This window comes from Ambystoma mexicanum, chromosome 1p (genome assembly GCF_040938575.1).
Source record: "Ambystoma mexicanum isolate Mex_15411 chromosome 1p, UKY_AmexF1_1, whole genome shotgun sequence".
Classification (NCBI taxonomy): Eukaryota; Metazoa; Chordata; class Amphibia; order Caudata; family Ambystomatidae; genus Ambystoma; species Ambystoma mexicanum.
In genome coordinates, this window is record NC_090921.1 from 1120968006 (window position 1) to 1120988898 (window position 20893).

Sequence of the window (20893 nt, forward strand, 5' to 3'; positions counted from 1 at the left end):
TTCTGCCTCACAATCTTGTAACTATGTTTTTTTCTCTGGAAACAGCAACGATTTCTTTTTTTCTGTAACAGCGCCACGATGCCTCCGGGCTGATGCGTGTTTTATAAATGTTAATAAATAAATAAATATAGTAGTTATTACTGAGCAATCCAAAAATCTGATACACAGCAATAATCCAATGCCTGCACTACGTAATGCTGCAATTTCTCCATCCATGTGGTTTGTATTTAAGGTGAAATGTCTGCTACTATGTTAAATAAAGGTTTTTAAAAAAAAGAAATAAAAAGAAACCATGGATGAAAGATAAGAAGGGGCAAAGATATTATTTAAAAACAATAAAAAGAAAATTACATTTTAATCGAGAGTGAAATGGTAGCCAGCTGAGAGAGGATAAAGACAGAGAGCAAACACAGCAAAAACAGAGCTTATGATTGCGGGATCCCCTACTCGGATCTCCAAGCTCGACCCCAGGTATAGTACATTCCAGCTTGGTGAAGTTAATATAGACACCCTTAAGAAAGTTAAGTCACCAACACCTCACCATGAAACCACATGTGGGAAGTGTGGTTTCTGGTGCGGCTTAAAACCTAAAATGTTTTAACACCTTAGACCTATGATTTCCCAGGCAAATGCAGAAACCTTGGCAAGAGCCATAGTAGGAGCCAAAATGGACTACTGTTGCAGTCTGTTGACTGGTATCAGCAAAACGAAAATCAATAGACTGCAAATTATTCAAAATAGAGCAGTGAGGGTGGTCACATGTTTTACTAGACGGGACCATGTCACACCAGCTAGAAGAGCTCTACATTGGCTACTTGTAGAGGCTAGAATCCATTATCGCCTCCTTCTTATCACCTTTAAGAGCCTTCTGGGCACTATGCCCCACTACCTTAATAAATTATCCTGCCCAAGAGGACCCCACAGGTTCTCAGGTCATTAGAGATTAAAATGCTAATAATTCTGAAAAGCAAGTCCAAGAAAGCTGAAAAAGGAATTTTTGCCATAGCAGCCCCGACTGCCTGGAACTGCTTACCTCTGGACCTAAGGTTGGAAACGGAACTTGAGGCTTTCAATATAAAGCTAAAAACCTGGTTATTCGATTAAAGCTCTCTTGAGTTGTAGGTCTTGTCATCCCCTGTTGCTGACTCCTAGTTGTTACTCGTTGTGTCAGTCTTGTCCGCAGCATCATGCCCACGGGTTCAATGCTGTGCAATACAAATGTATTAAAGTAAAGAGATGGAATCATGAGGAGAAAGTAAGTATAAAACACACATAGAAGCATTAAAGGAGCTAAGCAAGAAAATTGAAGACCAAATAGTAAGACAGAGCAATAAAATATACATGAGAAAATCAGTGAAGAAACCAAACGTTTGGTAGCAGGAAAGGTAAGAAAGGCTGAGCTTTGCGAATGTTAAAAAGATGGTATCGACAGGAACCAAGATTACGAGCAGTAGAAGAAATGGGAAGTAGAAAAGGGGTAAAAAACAAGAGGGGGAATAAGGAGGACGAATGGTGTTAATGGGGAAAAATAACATTTGTTTTAGAGGAATCAGAACAAGAAAATGATCTGACATCCAAGTTTCAATAGCAAGAAGACAAGAAGAAAGATTATCATGGATGGAAGGTGTAAAAGAAGAGAAAGACAAAAAGAGTTGTGTATCATCAGCATAAAAGCGATGAGATATTACAAAAGACAAAATGATATCAGCAAGAGGAGACATATAGAGGAAACAAAGGAACTAAAACAGATCCTTGAGGAACACAGTGAAAAGGAGGTAAAGTATCAGAAACAGTCCCAGCCCAAGAAACTGAGTATGTACTATTTGAAATGTAGGCATGAAACCAAGATAAAACGGTACCCGAAAAACCAAAAGAGGAAAGGGAAGTTAACAGTATGATACACATTGTCAAAGGCAGCTGATCATTTCAATAAGATAAGAAGAGAAGAATGTTTAGAATAGAAAGCAGAAAGCAGAGAATCCTAGGCAGAAAGAAGTCGTTCCGGTGGAATGAAGAGGACAAAAACCATACTGAAAACAAGGAAGAATAGAATTGTCCGTTACAAAGGAAGAAATCTGACAATAGATGAGACATTCGTGTAACCTAGAAAGATAGCGAAGAAGATAAATAGGTTGGGAATTTGAAGGAGAGGAAGGATCTAAAGAAGGTTTTTTATGAATCAGAAGAATAGAGGCATGTTTAAATAAAGAAGGGAAAGTCACAAAAAGAAGTATTTAAAATAAAAGTAAGATGAGAAATCAAAGAAGTATATACTTTTGGTATAAGGAATGAAGGAATTGGATCAAGAGGAGAAGCTGGAGGATGAGCGAGTGCTAGCAAACATGAAGTATCAGAGTTAGACATTAGAGGGAATGATGAGGTAACCAAGGTTGGAGATGAAGATATAGAAGAAAAAGAGGATGAAGAAAGCCCAGATGGTAGAATTGCTGAGGGAAGTGTGGTAGGGGTAGCTGGAAGAGCATGGTTCAAACAGTATGGTGGAACCCAGCTGAGTGAAGAGTGTGGTCAACACTGCCCACTGCAGGCAAACATTTTATACACAAACGACATAATTGGCATACACAAAGTTGAAACATTTGTTAGAGTATCACTGAAGCTGGTTGGTGGGACTGCGCCAGTCCTCTTTATCTAGGCATAAATTGGGTAGTTTTAATTGGTCAATGCCAACCTGACCCCCATTGTCTCACACCACCCATTCTAACATCATGCACCTTTGCACACCACCCCACACTGATATTTCATAGCATTATGTGATTGTGCCGACCACTGGAACTTTATTCATCTGCCATTGGTCAGCCTCCATTGACCAACCTGAGCTTGGCAAAGGGGAGATGTTCACATGGCTTCCGACCAATAAGGTGCCCTCCGGACATCGGCAAGGACATACAATACTGTTGCACCCTAGGTACACTGAAACTTCACCTTATTATTGGTTCCCCATTGCTCATCCCATCGCCACACATCCCTCTTCCCATGATCATGTGCCAAGGGCGATTTGAAACCGTTCACCTCATCCTGGTTGGATTTTTATTTTACTATAATTACATCTAATTCCCTACAAGTTCCCAGCAGGCACCCAGGTGCCTGGCTCACTGGCCTCAAAAGCATCAGCTGGTCCCATTCCCTGGCTGCTTTCTCCTGGGAAAGTCCACTGCTGTAAATGTGCGCTCGAGAAATTAATGATTACCCAGAACATGAGGCCTGATGCAGTCCGAGTCAGAGAGAGTGTTGCGCCAGCGCCGCTCAAGGACTTGGCGCATAGAGCGAAGACGAGGAGTGAGCCATGGTTGAGGTGTATAAAATAGATCTCGTCTGCTAAATAAACCACATCCTTGTTTAAAAATGTATCATGTTGAGGGCATGATCTTTTCCTTACAGAGCAGTTTTAATATTTGAGATCATCAATTTAGGAGGCTTAGTCTGTATCAGGGCTGGCACTGACATTTTTATTTTCAGGATATGCTAGCCCTTACGCTAGGGGATCTGCTCAATTGTACATTGCATGCTGGGTATCATGAGAAGCGGAAGCGCCAAACTTGTCCCTACATCTGATTAAAATGGAGGCCACACTACCATGGGCATAGATAATGTCATGTTGCATGCCGGATACCTCGGGGGCTGCACCCATGTCCTGCTTTGGAGAAAATGGATGTCATTTTAGCAAGAGTGAAAGCAATGTCGCCATTGAGCTAAGATTAATGAAAATGTATTTGAGTTGTGTCATGGTAACATTTGCACCAACAAATATGTTTCCTTGCAGCTTGCTTACATTTTTAAGTACCCCAGATGATACTGCAAAGTTAGACAATGTACACAACTCGTTTTTAGAAAGTGGGAGCTTTGTTGAAATTAGATACAGAGTTCATTTAAAACAGGCGCTAATGTGGAAAGTGTAGAGTTACTATGTTGTAGTTGAAACTGAAGGACGGTCGCATAAAGGCTAACTTCCTGGTGGCGCTTGAATAGAGACTCTTTTGGCTTGAAATGTAACATTATACTGAGAATGTCTGGCCCGCGGCGAAATATGTTCTTCATGTCAGAGGTTCCTGTCTGGAGGCAATGAAGGCTGCTTGAAAACGAGTCAGTGCCTGTGCTGATTCTTATTCTGCACATGGGTGTTGGCGACGTCGCCCGTGCCCCCCCCCCCCCCTTTGTCATTGTTTAGCGTGGTTTGGTCCTGCTACTTTAAAACTGCACTAGCACGAGAAACCGACATTGGATTTTTGGGAGGGTCACAAACAATGGGAACCATTGACAGTTTGTGTGCTGTTATTCTGAGCTATACAGCTTAACTATATTTGCTGTTTATCATAGTTTTCAGACCAGGATCTGCTGGGTGGGTTCACCGAGCCATCCCAGTGCCAGTCGCCATCTTTGTGTGAACCTATTCTGATGGATGCTGCGTTCATGCTTTTATGTTTGTCTGACGTCATGATGCTGATGCATCTTTTCGTGTTTTGTTTTCAAGGTGCCGTTCTTCCTGTTCATAATCTTCACCGTTTACACCATGTTGCCTTTTGGGATGCGAGAAGCCATCGTCATCAGTGTCTTGTCTGCATTGTCACACATTGTGGTTGTTAGTATTGCTGTCACAGTATTTTCATCAAAACCAAAGGACAACATCGTTTTTCAGGTAAGACCTTTTGAGCCCGACACTCGTGGTACAATAAAAGAAACATCACACAAAAAGGAAAGACAAAAGAAACCTTTTCTCTCAAGTCTTTGCTGAATTGTGTCAATTGTGCAACTCGTAAAAGCTATTTTCCAAGTGATAGGAAGACAAACTATAACTCTGTGCATTCAGAATAAAGAAGGGGCCCGCCACAAATCCTGGGCCCTGGTTGTCTGATGGTTGTAAACAGTGACCAACATTTATGTAAACCCCAACCCATTTCAGCGTGGGAGTTTTATTTATATTGAATGAAGGGGGATTCATATGTGAATGCTTTCAGTCCTGTTTTTATGTCTGCAGGCATTGTCTTCCTCTCGGGACCCGGGGGACTTCGTACAGGCAGCCGAGGGGGGAACTAAAGTGTGCATGAGGTGATTTTGAGTAAAATCCTGTCACAGGTCCCCGGCCCTGGGGACTGGTGGTCAGGAGCATGATGAAGACATAGTGGCCCTGAAGAGCGCGTAGGGCATCCTGGCCCCCCATGCTGACAAGGTTCCCCAGAGCATTCCTGGCCGGCTTGTGCACTCCCCTCCTCAGAGTAGTTGAAGCTCCCGACGTGGTAGTGCGACAGTTCAGCTGGGGCTGGCAGCTCCCGTGAGAGTGTGCCTTTTTTGGTAGCAGACAGAGACGGTACCAGACGCGAGTCTCCCTTTCCCCATTTTCCTGGGACAGGGGGCAGGAGTGGAGAACAAGCCTCGGGAGCTGGCAACTTAGAGCGGTTCGTGAGAAGTAGAAAGGTATTTTGCTTGGCATTCACGATCTGTTCAGTCCCAGTTGTATTTCCTTTCACTGCAGTACTTAAGAGAACATTGGGGCAAATGAAAGGGGAATATTCAGGTTAACTGGTTATTGCGTATACTAGTTAAGTAGAGAGAGAGAGAGAGCGAGAGAAAAAAAAGCAAAAAAAACCCCGAAAAAAACCTCCCAGATAGGGGGTCCTTCGTAGGAGTTTCTCTTAAGTTTAATATGATATGTTGCGAGAGGAAGCGGTCTCTCAGTTTCTGTCAGAACTCTGAGCTTGCGTCAGGGTCCTCTGCCAGACATGGCATATTAGTTCTTCTTTCCCCTTGCCTTGTTGTTTTTTTTTCCCCGAAACAGGGCAGGTGGACAATCTCGAGGGGCTCCGTATGGTGCTGAGTGATCAACTGGAGGGTAGTGCGTACCTTATGATAGGGCAAAAATGTTAGACGGCCGTTTCTGGGAAGGGGTCCAAACTGTGGAAGAGTATTTATTTACCTGAGGTGTTAAACCCACATTTGCCAATGTACCTCATGAAGTGAATGAGGGTTTACTTATATAATGTGTCAACTCACGTGTGCCAATGTACCTCATGAAGTGAAAGAGGGTTTACTTATTTTACGTGTCAACCCACATTCACCAATGTATACCATGAAGTGAAAGAGGGCTTAATTATTTACTTGTTAACCCATGTTCGCCAATGTAGCTCCTGAAGTGAAAGAGGGCTTAATTATCTAATGTATCAACCCAGCTTCAACTAAGTGCTTCATGGGGTGAAAGAGGGTTAACTTGTCTAATGTGTAAAACCACGCCCACCAATGTCTTCCATGAAGTAAAGAATGGTTATTTATCTGTGTGGCAAGTCTTTCCAGCAGGTACCCCACAAGTCGAAAAAAGGGTCTGCCAGGTACCATATGAGAGTAATCCCTCTTACAATTGCAACACTGGGGTGAAAGAGTTGTGGGGTTATCATAAGTGACATTTATATCGCTCGCCAAACAGGCCGACAGTAAAGTAAAGTGTTAGTTTTCTAACTCATGTATAATTTTTACTAGCATATGTTCTTATTGGCTGCAAAGCAGTTGGTTACTTACCATATGTGCTACAGAATGCGGTGGGGTGCTCCCAACTAAAGGGAACCAGTTATATGTTTATTCAAATAAGACTGTAAGTAAGTCATTAGTGATCCCACTGTAAACAGTTTTGTAGTGGTATCCCATTTTGAAGGGTATTGTTATCATCCAGTGTCATACTGGGGTAAATGAGAAGTATAACTATTGGAGGCAAATGTACGAATGTAAGAATACAAGACTGATTATATAAAGGAGTTGTACTCGATCCAATTCTTATCAGGCTGTGACTGTTTATTTGACCTGGTATAAGCATAGAGTAGCTGGCCAGTGGGGCTGGACTGCCCATAGGCCAAGTATAGACCCCCCCCCCCGGGTTCACATTTGCACATTTGTGCAGTAAGGTGTAGTATCTCTCGTCCAGGACTCCTACCGGTAGCTACTCTTGCCATCCCCCCTTTTTCCTTGGGAGAACCACCTTACACTTAGAAGGCAACAACTCTGCTCGTTGTCATGAACTTGAATAGTGCTTACAACCCTAAGCCTACCCAGCCGAGAGATGCCTGAGTGCCTTAGTTGGAGGTGGTAGTTCCTTATGCAGCTCATTGATGGTCCCAAGCCAAAGAAAAAGGCCTAAAACTGAAAACGACCATGAAGGGCTGTGTGGCAGCACCAGTGCATAGGGGGGCAAAATCCCTTTTTAAAAGTTGTGGGATCATTTTCGTGGGTGTGCACAAAATCTGTACAGCACATCTGTTGGAGGCACCATGTGGCCTTTGCGTGACGCTCAATCAGCTTGTTGCCTATTCAGGGGCATTATGTGGCCACATTTATGTGTAGTTTGGAGCACAGGAAGGCATGTAGGGGCCTAAGGTGAGAATTTGCAGGCATGGGGGTGCATTAACGTCATCCGTACAGAGCCCCGCCTTCCCTTTCCATGATGGCCATCTTTGTAAAGGAATTTCCTTCGTACAACAGGACACTGCGTGCGTCCCGTTATACAAAGGAAAATCCTTTTTTTTTTAGCTCCCCGAATTACCACTTTGGCAACCCGGGGTGCTAGTAGCCTTAAGCCCCTGTTTCAAGAACTGGAATGGGGGTTAACGGCCCGGAACCAGTGTTATCCGCCCTCGCTTCACTCTGGCACAAAACCTGAGCTACCGGGCTGTTAACCCCCATTCCTGCCCTTGGAACGGGGGGCTTAATGCCATAATAAAGGCCTGCTTTCCTTAACTCTGGCATATATTGCAAAGATGGTCCACCAGTCCATCAGAATCTGACCCTCACATGTTCTGCTTGAGCCTTGTAGCCCTTCCCCATTGACTATTCTCACTGATGATGGCTGTGAGTATGAGTTTATGCCAGAGAGAGTGAGGGTGTAGAAGTGAGGGTGTTAAGAAGGGCTCGGGGGACATGTATAGCCTAACCTTGAGGGCTATAAAGCTACTTGGACCGTCTTATCAAGTTGCATGAGCCGTGGCAGCCTGAGAGCTCTAATATCCATAGGTGACAGTGAGACTGCAGAAGGCGTGATATGTGGGGGAGGCGAGGCATCGAAATCATTGTCGTTGCGACTGAAAGAGCCATCAACATGATGAAGAGGAGGTCAGGATTGAGGGAAAATGGAGAGCGGAAGTGACAGTGACAAACGAATGACAGTGATGGAGGTAGCAACAGAGCGCAGTGTCTGTAGGCAATGGAGGTGCCGGTAAGTGGAAGCAGCATGGGGCTGCAGTGGTTCACAGCAAACAATCGTTGCGGCACGGTTCTGAAGCGAAATCTAGGCTACATGAGTTAATTCCAGCCATAGAGTTTATCCCTCTAGGAGTCACATATGCACTCTGCCAGAGTAGTAATCCTGGTTAGCCCCTCTGTGTATTAATTAAGATAACACACCACATTACCTGTTAATTAATTAACTGGTAACTAGATAGGCGCAACTCGGTCTATCTAGTGCATTGCGCAAAAATACACGGTCTATATATTTCTCACTGTATCCATGTTATAATAGCATGACCGAACATTAGTATAAGGGTGATACTGTCCAGCCAATTAGGCGGCTTGGAACCTGGGCAATAACAGCCAGTAAAACTGTGTACTAGTCACCTCAGTAGTTCACCGCACCACCTGTCAATTTTTTTGTTTATAAACGTTTCTTTACTTTGGTGGGGGTACTCCATGCAGCTGTGTGTTCCGTCAGCGGCTCTGTCCTCCGCTACTCGCCGTGGTCCCCATGGAATCAGTTGTGAAGGATCGCTCTTGCTTGGTGCCCATCTTTACCCAAGTTCCTTTTAGATGTGAGAAACTTGCTCATTTTCCAAGCATGTTTCGTTCAGACTGTGAACATATTTCTCTAATTTAAAAGGGAACATTAACACACACTTGAACAAATCTGCCTGGGTGCTGAGGGTCTAGAGACCACCGGGCCTGCAGCGCTGGAGATCTTCCGTAAGGCCTCTTTTCTCAGGCTTATTACTTGGTCGGTCTACGGGACTTTAACACCCAATACAGCCACTCACACTGGCTTTAGCATTATACAGGGCCTAATAGACAGATAATGGGCCTCTTTACATGTGTGGCGGCCACGGAATGAACGGTGCCGGTAAGGCACTGGCACTGTTCATACCGGACCATCACATTATGAGTTTCCCTTGCGGGTGCCTGACGGCCCACAAGGTCTGACCTCACAGGCTGTGCGGCACCGTGAGGGAAACTCATGGATGCACCGGCCCCGTTATTAACGGGGCCGGTGCATCCATGCTCCTCATCCCCATTCAGCCCTTTGGGGCAGAATGGGGATGAGGAGCCCTGTATGGCCATCGACCGCGAGTGGGAAATTACCGGCCCATTCAACTCGTAATGGGCCGGTTGTGGGCGGTGGTGGCGGTAGCGAGATTGGCGGTAGCTGTGCCTGCCATAGAGACACGACTACCGCCAATCTCGTAAATGAGGCCCAATGTCCTATAACCCTTGTGATGTGTTCCTGCCTTTGACAAGGGGAACACAGCCTGGCAATACCGTATAGTACATGCATCGATGCTACATTGGGTTACTGGAGGCACTCAGGATAACGCAACACATTCTGAACTGAAAGGCAGTCACATTTTGCATCTGAGTTGCTTTACTGCTTTGCCACTTTACTTCGGACACATTAAAAAGCGGTTCATTCTACCCATCCCGTAATGGGTTGGTGCTGCTGAAAAGGGTTTTGAAAAACTTTTGGGAGGAGTAAGAAGAACATATTTGATCAGGATCAGGAATTTTGGAATTCTCTGACATTCCAGAGAGGAACAGGTTGTTTCCATTCTGAAGGCCCTCCGGAAGTTGATCTTTTCACAAAGAGCGGCGGGGGCTTTTCACTCCCGGCAGGTTATGAGAAACCTACGTTTTGTAGTGGAATCAGTGCTGCAAATGGAAAACATTTATTGGGGGTACCATCACTTTTTAGGAGGGGGCGGGGCTTTGGGAAGGAGGCGGCGGGGCCAACAGGTGTGATTTGCATAAAAGCAAAGAGCATTATGGGAATTACGGGAACAAAATAATGTCCACAATAAATGTTAAACATGTCTCATAGTGATTCAGTAAGAAAATCTTTTAAGCGAATAATGGACATTTCTGTTTTGATTGGTCATAATGTTCACCCTAATAAAGAGATGTCTGTAAATTGCAGTACATATGTACTAGTTTAAACAGCTACAATACTATGAGGCTTCAGCAGTTTCTGTATGCAGTCTCTAGTACTGAGTTCCACTACGAAGTGAAGAATGGGTTGTGCACTTCCTGCTGAGTCTTCTGAAAGCGGTCTGCTCGTGAGATATAAGACACTGGATCTGTGAGAGTCATATCTGGGGGACCCACTCTGCGAGAGTCGTGTCGGGGAGCCCCATGGTCTGTGAGACCCACTCTGTCTTGTTCAGGCCCAGCCCCTGCAGTGAGTGGAATGTTGCACTTTCATCAACCTCACTACACAAATGCACCAAACACACCTGCAAATAGTTGCTGCTTAAATACTGGTTATGACAATTTCAGGTTTGCATTATATGGGATAAACTAGCACCATCTTTATGTTCTAAGGATTTTTCAAGTCGTTTGTGACCAGGTAGAAGCAGGAGGCCTATTACGTTTATTTGTACTAACAGCGCACCCGTGAAACCATATTGGTTGCTTCAGAGCACAAAGGGGATGAAGCAAGATGAGGGTGAGCAAGGGTCAATGTGTAATGTGATGAATCATGTGGAGTCCTCACCAAACCTCAGCCTAAAGTGTCCTTTCATGTGGCCATGGAAAGGCAGCCGCTATCTGAGCCTAACCCTGGGGGTGGTATTGGGGGGGAAGGATCACATAGGAGGAGACGGCTACCCGAGGAAGTGGTGACTCCACTAGGAAAGAGACAGTATTCATCATCTTCTGAGGATGAAGTAATTCCCAGAAATGTAATGGCACACTAGCAGTTTACCAATCCCTCTAAAGGCGGTGTTAAAAAAAACGGTTATAAAAAGCCAGTTCAGAACCAAGTTGAGGCCCCAAACACTCAGGAATTAGAGATGCAAACCTTGAATTGCCATAATTCTGCTTTACTGAGAGATTCTCACTGTAATGAGGAATTGCAGACTCCGTCCACAACCTCCCCTTCCTCTAATAACTCTCAGTTCATTAAACAGACTGACTTAAGTGAAAACAACATGGCACAACTTAATGTTACCCATTTTTTATGGACTTCAGTTCCCACAATGCTACAAGCACGGAGACAAAGAGGCACTCAGAGGCAATAAGGACTCAGAATGGTGAATGTTCAAAGGTGCGGTCTAGTTCTTACCAATTAAAGCACCTGAGCAGGATACTTAAAACCCATGATGAGGCCCAGCTGGGCAGTGAAAGAGAGGAAGAGAATGAAGGTGAAGCAGAAGAAGAAGCTGAGTTGGCAGAGAGTGAATGCTGACACCGGGGCGCTCCGTTCATGAAAGCTATCACAAACCAATAATTTTGAATACTGAACAATTGACAAATCCAAGCAGACCGTATTTAATGAATACCAAATAATGAACGAAAACAAAGACAGGGGGCAAAGAAAAAAGTTCCTTCATAAGGGACTATGAGAGGGAAACGTTTATAACAAGTTCTACCTACGGCCAAGAGGCTGTCAAAAGACTTTGGGCAAACTACCAGATGGGAAAGTTTATAACCAGTACACTCACAGCCAAGAGGCTGTCAAGAATTTGGGCGAACTACCAGTGGTGAAGCCTCCAAACAACACTACCTACAGCCAAGAGGCTACAGGCAGACCAGATCAAGACAACCACTGGTAAAACTCATAAACAGCATCAACACCAGCCAAGAAGTTGTGAGAAACCTTTAACAAAGCAACTAAAGCAGACTTTCCCTTTTTGAGAGATACACTTTTGGGGAACCGTATGTCTTACCTTGCCAATAGCCAAGTGACTTTGAAACCAAACTAACGCGACAAGAGCGCAACTCTACATTTTGAGGGTTTCAATTGGAGGAAGTTTGTAACCCAAATTGCTCTCTGTCAGAGGGCTATCGAGGTCCTTAAGAGACCCATTGAGAATAACTCTTTTACATGTGGTTCTCTGTTTAGGGAAAACTGGAGCACAAGATGTCAAGAGTCCACAAATTATAAGAAGAGGCAGTTGGCGGTTAAACCTCCTTCCAAGAGAGATTGGTGCAGAGAATTTTGGAGTCAATATTGCCATCAAGTTTGAAGTTAGTGGTAGGAGTTTTCTTCCTGGCAGGCGGGTATACCAGGAAAGCGTTTATAGTGCTTAGTCCTGGCCCAGGAAAGAAGATGATGGTTTGATATCTTTGCGGCAGAAAAATATGTGGAAAGAATTTTTGTTGAATAAAGAGAATGTACAAATGCCATTTCATATCATATCATCATTATGTACTTTATCATTTGTTGAGTAACATCACTGAGACAAGTTCCTGTTTGCTATCCTGACAAGAGTTTTATTTTCAAGAAGTATTGAGAAAGAGTGACTTGCTATCTTGACAAGAAGTTGTTTCTTTTGAAGAAAGTGTTCTATTATAATGGGACAATTGCATTTGGTTTTGGAGCCTGTCTTTTGGGGAGAAAGGAAATCATCCTTGCAAGCGGGATATTGTGGAAGACATTGATTTGTTTGAATTGTCAACCAACTGTGGTCGAAGGGACATTTGTTGTTTCTCCCAGAAAGACACTGTAGTTGAAAAAGACTTTTCTATTTCCTTGAACAGATCTTTGTTAAAACATAACTGTTATCTGAGTATTTCTGAATGTATCCAGGGGAAGGGAATACAATACAACCCTGGTCACAAGGAGTGCTTTCAAGAATATTTGAGTTTGAATTACAAGACTGTTTTGTTGAACTCAACCTTATCCATATTTTCCTTGTATAATTCTGTTGTATGCATTAGTGTAAGGGCCAGAGATATTTTGGTCATTTGTTCAATTTTGTTTAGTTTTAGTTTGCCAGGTGTGACCGCTCTATCAGGTTATGGAAAGTTAGGCGCTCATCAAACCCCCATTTTGCCTTTAAATATATAGCAAACCTTGAAGAAACACTACCTTTGTGTCTGACTCACATTTCTGACCCCTCCCAGTAAGGTTGGGAGGTTAAAAGGAGGTGGGACTAAGTTTGGGTGGAGAACCGGTGCATTCTGAGAGCATTGCAGACACAGATTGTTTCTGTCTATGGGGCAGTTATAGGGGTATGTTGTTCCAAAGCTTGGAGACTTGTTCTGCAAATCTTCACTCACAGAAGTGTTCCTTGAAGCACTCTGTGGTTCTAAGGAGCACATAGTTTTAATACCTTAGTGAACTATGTGCCGATAGCTTCATTGTAATTCAGAATGAAGGCTGGACCTGGGTTGTGTAGGTTCTTGGAACACCTAGGGTTTTAACAGTAATCCTAGAGGAGACAGGAAGCCAGCACTGCTGGGACAGAGCATGTGACGTGTGGTCGTGAGGTTTAACATTGAAAACAGTCTAGCCCTTTTGTATGTATGTGATTTAATCTTTGTGTACCTCGATAACAAGCACCAGACCATTTCATCAAAAGCTGTTGAAAACGGGAGAGCAGGGGAGGAGAGGAAGAGTTGCTATCAGGCCGTCATAGGACGATGCAATGTTCTAAGAAGTACTGGGCCCTAATTTCCTTCCTAAAGTAAAGGAGAGATGTGGTCAATCAGAGTTGGCTACTTTATTATTACACAGTCTGTCAGAGGATAGGGCCTGCTTTCTGGTGCTTTACCTCTTGTCTCTTCAATTCTGGTCTGGCAATGTTGTGGCTTCTGATGCTCCTGAGGCCGCCAGAGGTGGTGAATGTTTCAGCCAGGTAAAATGGAACTCTGTCATCACCTTTTATGTGGTGCAAGTCGATTTGAAAGTGAATACAGGCTTGGAGGGTTAACCAGTGTATACTAGTGAGGGTTGGCTAATTTGGTCGTATTTCCTTAGTTCTGTAAGGTGATAGGCCACAGTGTGCTTGACATTTTTCATTGGGGTCAAGAAAGAGATCAGACTTCAGGCGAGGTCCAGCCCAAGTAGGTAAGATGCTGGTTTCAGAACTCTGTGGTGGGGATGGAGGACTTGATTTCTGAAAGAAATCGGGTTGCTTCCATGTGGTTCTGAAGGAAATGTTGCTGTTGACGATGAAGCCACGAGAGCTATTGCTTGGATGTGAGTTGAGGAGTGAAACCATCAAGATACATTTTGGTCAGCCTGTTCTTTATTTGGGAGTGTTTTGAGCTCCTGCGAGGTAGGATTTCTGCTTTTGTGTGGTTCAATTTCAGCTAGGTGCTTGACACCCACACTTGAACGAGTCGAGTCATAAGCTGAATTTTAGTTGATGGGTGTGGTTGATGGAATTGGCATAAAGGTAATGATGGATCCTGCTACATATTTGTGGTCTTGATATCATGGTCAATGAAGAGTGCCCCAACATTTACTTGTAGCACTGACGATCACTGGGGAAAGGATGAGCCCTTGTGAGGCTGCAGTATATGGATTGCAATTTTGATCAGTTGGTGCCCATCTGGATGAGCTTGTGTTTGTCTGTGAGGTACGAGGCAATTGATTACAGAACTGTCTTTGAAATTGAAAGCGAGCGTCCCCAAAAGGCATTACCCTCCCCACAATGAGAGGCAATGAAGGACACACCCCAGGAGGGAATGAGACCAAGATCAAGTGCGGATGAATGTAAAGGGTTTTTTATCTAGTCAAATTGGGCATGCAAAGGACTCTGCAAGCTCCAAGAGCGCTCTGTCTGACAATAGCAAAGACAGTCTTATTTATTACAAAACCGCGTCACAGGTCCTACACACTATAGGGGGGGCACATACTCTCAGGGATTGTTTGGCGTCGACTAACTATAGGTGATGAGCCGCTCCTGGATTGGTGGACATCAGCGTGGTGCCAACGTGGGGTGGATGGGTCAGCTGGGCTCATCGGGGCGGGGCTGCCAGGCCAGGCACAGTCAGTGTCGTTGATAGATGGCTGCACTAACGTTCTGCCCTTGTGGCCACACACACAAACACTCATCCGTTAGATAATTCCAGTTGTCCTCTAAATCCTGCAATATGTTACTCTAAGAAATAATAGGATACTGGAGAAACAACCTGCAACGTGAAGCTTTACCAATACATCAGTGCACTGTTACTTTTGACCTGTTGACCGGGTGTCATAAACTTGGGTGTTTGGTCTAAGGGAATGGGGTGAGAGCCCTGTCATTCTGGTCTTGTTAGATGTAGTGAAGAATTGCTTTATGATGTGTTAGTACAGGGTTGCATACCTATCTCCAGGGTCCATTAACTTGGGGTGAATTGGAGTACTACTGGATCAGCGAGGGTGCACCTTTGGCCCCTTGAGGTGGTGGGGTTTAGGACCAGGTTGTAAATTATTCATCTGGCCGACCATGAGGTGAATACTTGAAGCGGGTCCAACGGGATGAGGAGAGGTGAGGCTGTGCTGCCCGCGCACCAGCTAGCCCTGGCGGACCTTGGCGGGAGGAGGGGGAGATGGCCTTGTGTGTGTATGCGCAATTCTCTGTGCCTTAGCTGCACACTATACAGAACGAGGAGACGGTTAATAAAGTTAGTAATATTTAGAGTGATTACACATTTCTAATGTCTATACATTCATGTATTATTTCATATACGACTATGAAAGTCTGACAGTGTTTCATATCACAGAACATTGGTTGGATACATTTTAGCATTTACACACGGTAGCAGTTGGATAACACATGAGGTAGCATTAGGGTTGGTTGTGTACTCAGGAGCATAGAAGCAATACGTTCAGAGGTGCTGGTACATGTACATTCTTGTTTATACATTTAAACGTGTCCCACTGTATGACACACAAATATTCTCAGTAATGCTTTTTCCACCTTCCTTTGTACTTAGCAGCATTCGTTAGTTAGCACTAAGTGGGCTGTATCAAGCCCTTTCATTGGGTCTTCAAGGCACATGGTATCTTACAGGGGCTGAGGTAATTCTCGCTTTATCACTACTTTTATCCCTTCCTCAACACTTGTGTTTATAATTAATATAACAACTCTATGAATAGTTAGGCTTTGGTATGTGGTTAACACTTAATTTGGGGAACATAGACAGGGGTTCATACGAGGAGGGTATTGACACCATATATTTTAAATGTTAGGGGTTAGATGCTTGGTCGAGGCCTGTTCAATTGAGTTGGTGTTTATTGACCAGGCTTGGACCGCTAGTCAGGTCACTTCGGGGACCGTGATGTACTGCAGAAAGTAAATGATAGTGTTTGTTCTGATATTTGTTCGTGTCTGGTTGCTCATGAGAAAGGGCCTTCAGCGGAGGATCTGCCATGGGGTGGAGGGGCCGGGGGAGTGCATGGCTCCCTGTGCACAGTGAGAGGGGGCCAAGCTGCAGCATTCGCAGGCAGTCTGTCTCGTTGGGGTTTAGGTTGCTATTATCTAAAATGGAGTCTTGACGCTCCCAAAATGGAGTCCATCGTCTGTTACAGTTAAAATCGATTGGGACTGTGTGTCGATCAGCAGCCACCCCATCACCTGAGCACAGGTGATAGGGGTGCCTCTGACGAGCCACGAACCTTACGCAGCTGGGGTATGTCGGGGAGGGGGCCTCATGGACCTGTCCTCCCATACAAAATCCATGCAGCTGGCATATTGAGAAGCGCTTTGCGGTCGGCGCTATCAAAGGTGACAGACAGGTTGAGCAGAACCATTAGACTGGGGTCACCTTTATCCTTGATGAGGAGGCTCATCCCCATATTATCCTTCATAAACTTGAGAGTGGCTCTCTCTGTATTGCATCTTGGCTGAAATCTGATTGCTCTGTAGATGGTTGGGTCCTTGCAACTGAAGGGTGACTGCTTATACAATGACCTTTCAGATAAGGGAGCGTGCACAATGGGTTAGTAGATCGGATGTAGGCTCCTTCAGCAGGCCACGGGTCTGGCTGATTTTCAGGTCGTCTGAGAATGTGGTTAAACTGCAGAAGGTAAGCAAGGGACCAGTGTGTGCGCTCTACACACCTCTAAGTTTGTTCAGGTGGTGGAGTTTGAGCTGCATTGCTAAATCCAAGTTCTGTGTATGCCTACCCATGCACAGTTAAATAGAACATATGACTGACTGATGACCAGCAGATCGCGCTCCTCCTCTAATTCTACAGTATTATGAAGAATGCATTAGAAGTTATTTGTAAAAAACAGCAATAGTCCATGCGTTTGAGGTGTTTAATAGCACACTGAATCAGCCGACACGTGTTTCGACCTAAGCGTCGTCCTCAAGGCTGATAATGTCAGAGTAAACCGTCTTTCGATGTGGGCCAAATTGTTGTTCACACATTACGTTGATAATACATATATAGAATAGAGTTACAGAATGTTTGCAAAAGTACATATAGGTTATAATAATTCACATAGAGGGCATTCATCATTACATACAACAAATGATTGTATATAGAAATATAAGGTTCACATACCCAATGGTGCAGAGTCAATGAGTTTGTTGCAGAGCAGAGCAAGAGAGAACAGAAGGGATTTCAATTGTTTTGACAAATACTAAAGTGGAACAAGCGATTAGTGTTGCTAATTAGCAAACGTGTCATGTTTTGTACATGCGCAGGCAGCACCTCCCAGTGACACCAATAAGTACTAATCTGAGTGTATATGCTAACATTTTATGGATATAATAGTCAATTGGTGCAAGTGAGGCAAACGTGCGTGGTTAGGGTTTTTTCGCCGGCCTTTTTTCTGCCTTTTTCAGCTTTTGTTTCTTCACTTTGTCTTCAAAATAGATTTTCCATCCTGGTTTTGTCTTTTAAGCTCCATAGTGTTGTTCCCACAGAGTGACCCCTTCACCTCTCAGCCCCTCACCCCATGAAGCAAACCGCACAGGACTGAGCACCACCTCTCGCAAGCAATCAGTGCCGGTTAACATGGGCGGGCTTTGGGGAAATAGCTCTGCGATTGAGGGCGTTATGATGTCATATACAGCTCTAATAAGTTATCACAAGAGGCTAGTCTAGTGCTTTTCTTTAATTCCAGTTAGATAAGATAACCAGTGCCATAAAACATTGCACCTCTCATGCCATAGCAATACTGCCAGCATTTATATATGGGATAAAGTACACCCTACTGTACGTTATGAGGATATTGGAAACCACCAAAGACCGAATAGAGGAACAGGGCCCAAGGCCCAGTTCCTTCAGAAGGTCATGAATCACCACGATGACTTGCAAATATCATTATTATGTACAGTAGGCAGTATTTTATTCTTTATGATAAATGGCTGCACACTGTCATCTCCTTTAATACTTGGCCTCTTGCTTACTGTAATGTAAGAGATCTTCCAGTTGCTGTTTCGTATAATTAATGTATTTGTATTTATTGTGTTTATATAGCACTTTAATCCAAAGCGCTTTACATTGTAACAAGATGCATAAACATGTATAACAGTGGAAGCAATTTACAAAAATTGAATCAAACCAATAAAACAGTAAGTAGAGCAATTAATCTGTGAGGGTAAGAGGGAAGGAGGAGGGAAACATAAAGGGCATTAGGGTGAAGATGCAAGGAGGGTCAGGGGAAAGGGGCGGATAGGGAGAGGTGCATAGGGGAGGATGTGAGGGAAAGGAGAGAGAAATGAGAGGAGGTAAAGGTATCAGGGTGGGGAATGGAGAAGGAGAGATTTCAGGCAAGTACGGAAGGAGGAAAAGGTAGGTATGGAGCAGGTAGAGGGAGGCAGGGAGTTCCAGCGCAATGTAGAATGTGTTTGGATTTAACACAGCTAACGTGCAGCTTGTAATATGTTCAGAACAACAGTTTGAGGAGTTTAATAAAATGCATTGAAGAAACATGTTCATTGTGCACTTTTAAATAGTTGGCAATATGCTGATTGCTGCTCACACATGTTAAACCCTTAACAATCTCCCATAAACAGTTCCTTGTCAATTACTGTCTGTCAAGTTTCACAGAAGACTATTTTACAGGCATGGAATTTCAAATGCTTGTCGTCGCTTTAAGTGCAACAGAGACAGCGGGAGTACGTCGCAACTATATCGTAATAGCTGATTACAGAGCGGTAGTGATAGTTTCTTATTACAGGTCAGTTGTGATGTCACAAGTGGCCTGTAATAAGAACATCATTTCCAGGCTTTTATTGGGATATTGCAGGCTGTGATGTATTATAGGAAGGTAGCTGTATTTGATGTATTACATATTTTGTTTGCATTCATGTATGATTAGGTGCTTGCATTACAATTGGTACCACATGTACTCCCATGAGAATTGCCAACAAAGTAAGAAATCCTTTTATGAAGTGTAGGAGCAGTGCATTTTGAAATTCTAATATGGATTTGAAATCCGCTCGGTGCACGTGCTGACATTTTAAGCAGGGTGAAATGCACGTTTCCTGCTGTTTGAGGATTTTACGTGCAGTGGCACTGGTTGGAGTAATGAATGCTGTGCTGCGCCATTACCGATCTCATTAAACACTGTTACGAATCTTGCGGTTTGCTCCGAGCTGCCCTGCAAATGATACGTTCTGAAGTTTAACTAATAGACGGGCACACCACTGCAGTGAGCACATTTATGAAACCTTTTCCTGGCCGTATTCACAGTCCTGCTTTCAGCAGATATGAGGAAGGTTTAAAATCAGTCAATTCGCTTTCGGATTCAGACCCCGAAATATTTACCAGCCTGTAGGCCGAGCATCGGTAGACACGATTAGTCTCTGTGGTCGTTTTTGCTCTGCTGCAGACAACGACTGGAAGAGAAGCGGCTCATTGTTCCAGCACCTGTTTTTGCCAGAGAAAGCATTGAAAGACACCTGGAAACGGAAGAGGGCATAATTAGTCCAGGCAAGAACAGGAGATTTACATATTATTTTACATTTTCGTTCAAACACAGTTTCTTTTTTAACTTGCATCAGAAATGTACGACGAATATATATTGTGAACAACTTAGTATGCAGTGCTGTGAAACAAACTTCTTTCTTTGTTGTTTTGGTTTATATAAACCTTTACAAAACCGCACACAATTTTCATTAAAACATAACTTCCATAAACTACAACTCAATAAAATTGGAAAATATTCAAACATTACAGAAACCTAGTTAACACATGATCATAAAATTAATATATTTATAGATTCAAATTGCTAGGTTTTCTCATCCAGTGGCTTTTGTTTTTGTAGCTATTGTTCCATTTTCTCTGCTTTTTAACAACAAAACCGTGTATAGTCACCATTTCCATGCATGTTTCTCATGTTTTTCACCATAATTTGCGTTCTGCATGCACTCATTATCATACTCGGTATCACAGAGAGAAAAGTAGGCACCCTCAAATAACCAAACATACTTTTTGCAGGAATTCGTTAACCCTTATTTTCAAGGAGACTGAGCCCCATGCAACATTTCACCCCACAACTTTTCTCTGTCTACAGCAGACTGATCTTTGACGAACTTTGCACAATGGTCTGTTCTCTGCTGAAGTAGATTCGGGTATACCAAAATCAAATGTAATAGGGATTCTGTTGTGTCACCTTAGGCCTAGGAAACCATTTCCAAAACGAGATTGCTTGGTTATATAGACTCCTTCGATAGCCTCGAGGCGTAGTAAGTAATCCTAGTAAGGATGGGCAAAACCCCTGGCTGGTTGATCTCATGGGACGAGCCAACAGGGATTTGCAGACCTGGGCTGAAAAAGATGTACGGGGCCCCCTTGTTTATATAAATAGTGACATCAGTGATATTACTGAAAATGATATCATAGACTGTGTCTTTAACACGCAAGGTATCATGGGAAATTAAATTAAAAACACGTTGCTATGAGTAAGGCCCGAGCCAACTACACTTTGTCGTCCAGTCTATGAATTACCACTGTTAATAGTTTCCTA

The 20893-nt window shown here is 43.7% G+C and overlaps 1 protein-coding gene across 4 annotated transcripts in view; it reads left to right on the top strand.

Moving 5' to 3' along the window:
* The window catches only part of ADCY7 (adenylate cyclase 7), a 1256803-nt gene that overhangs the window by 733364 nt on the left and 502546 nt on the right, over positions 1-20893 (top strand). For all 4 annotated transcript variants that reach the window (XM_069604769.1, XM_069604771.1, XM_069604772.1 and 1 more), the window contains one exon: positions 4490-4654. In XM_069604769.1, the coding sequence (XP_069460870.1) occupies positions 4490-4654 (165 nt within the window). The remainder of the gene's footprint in view (positions 1-4489; positions 4655-20893) is intronic.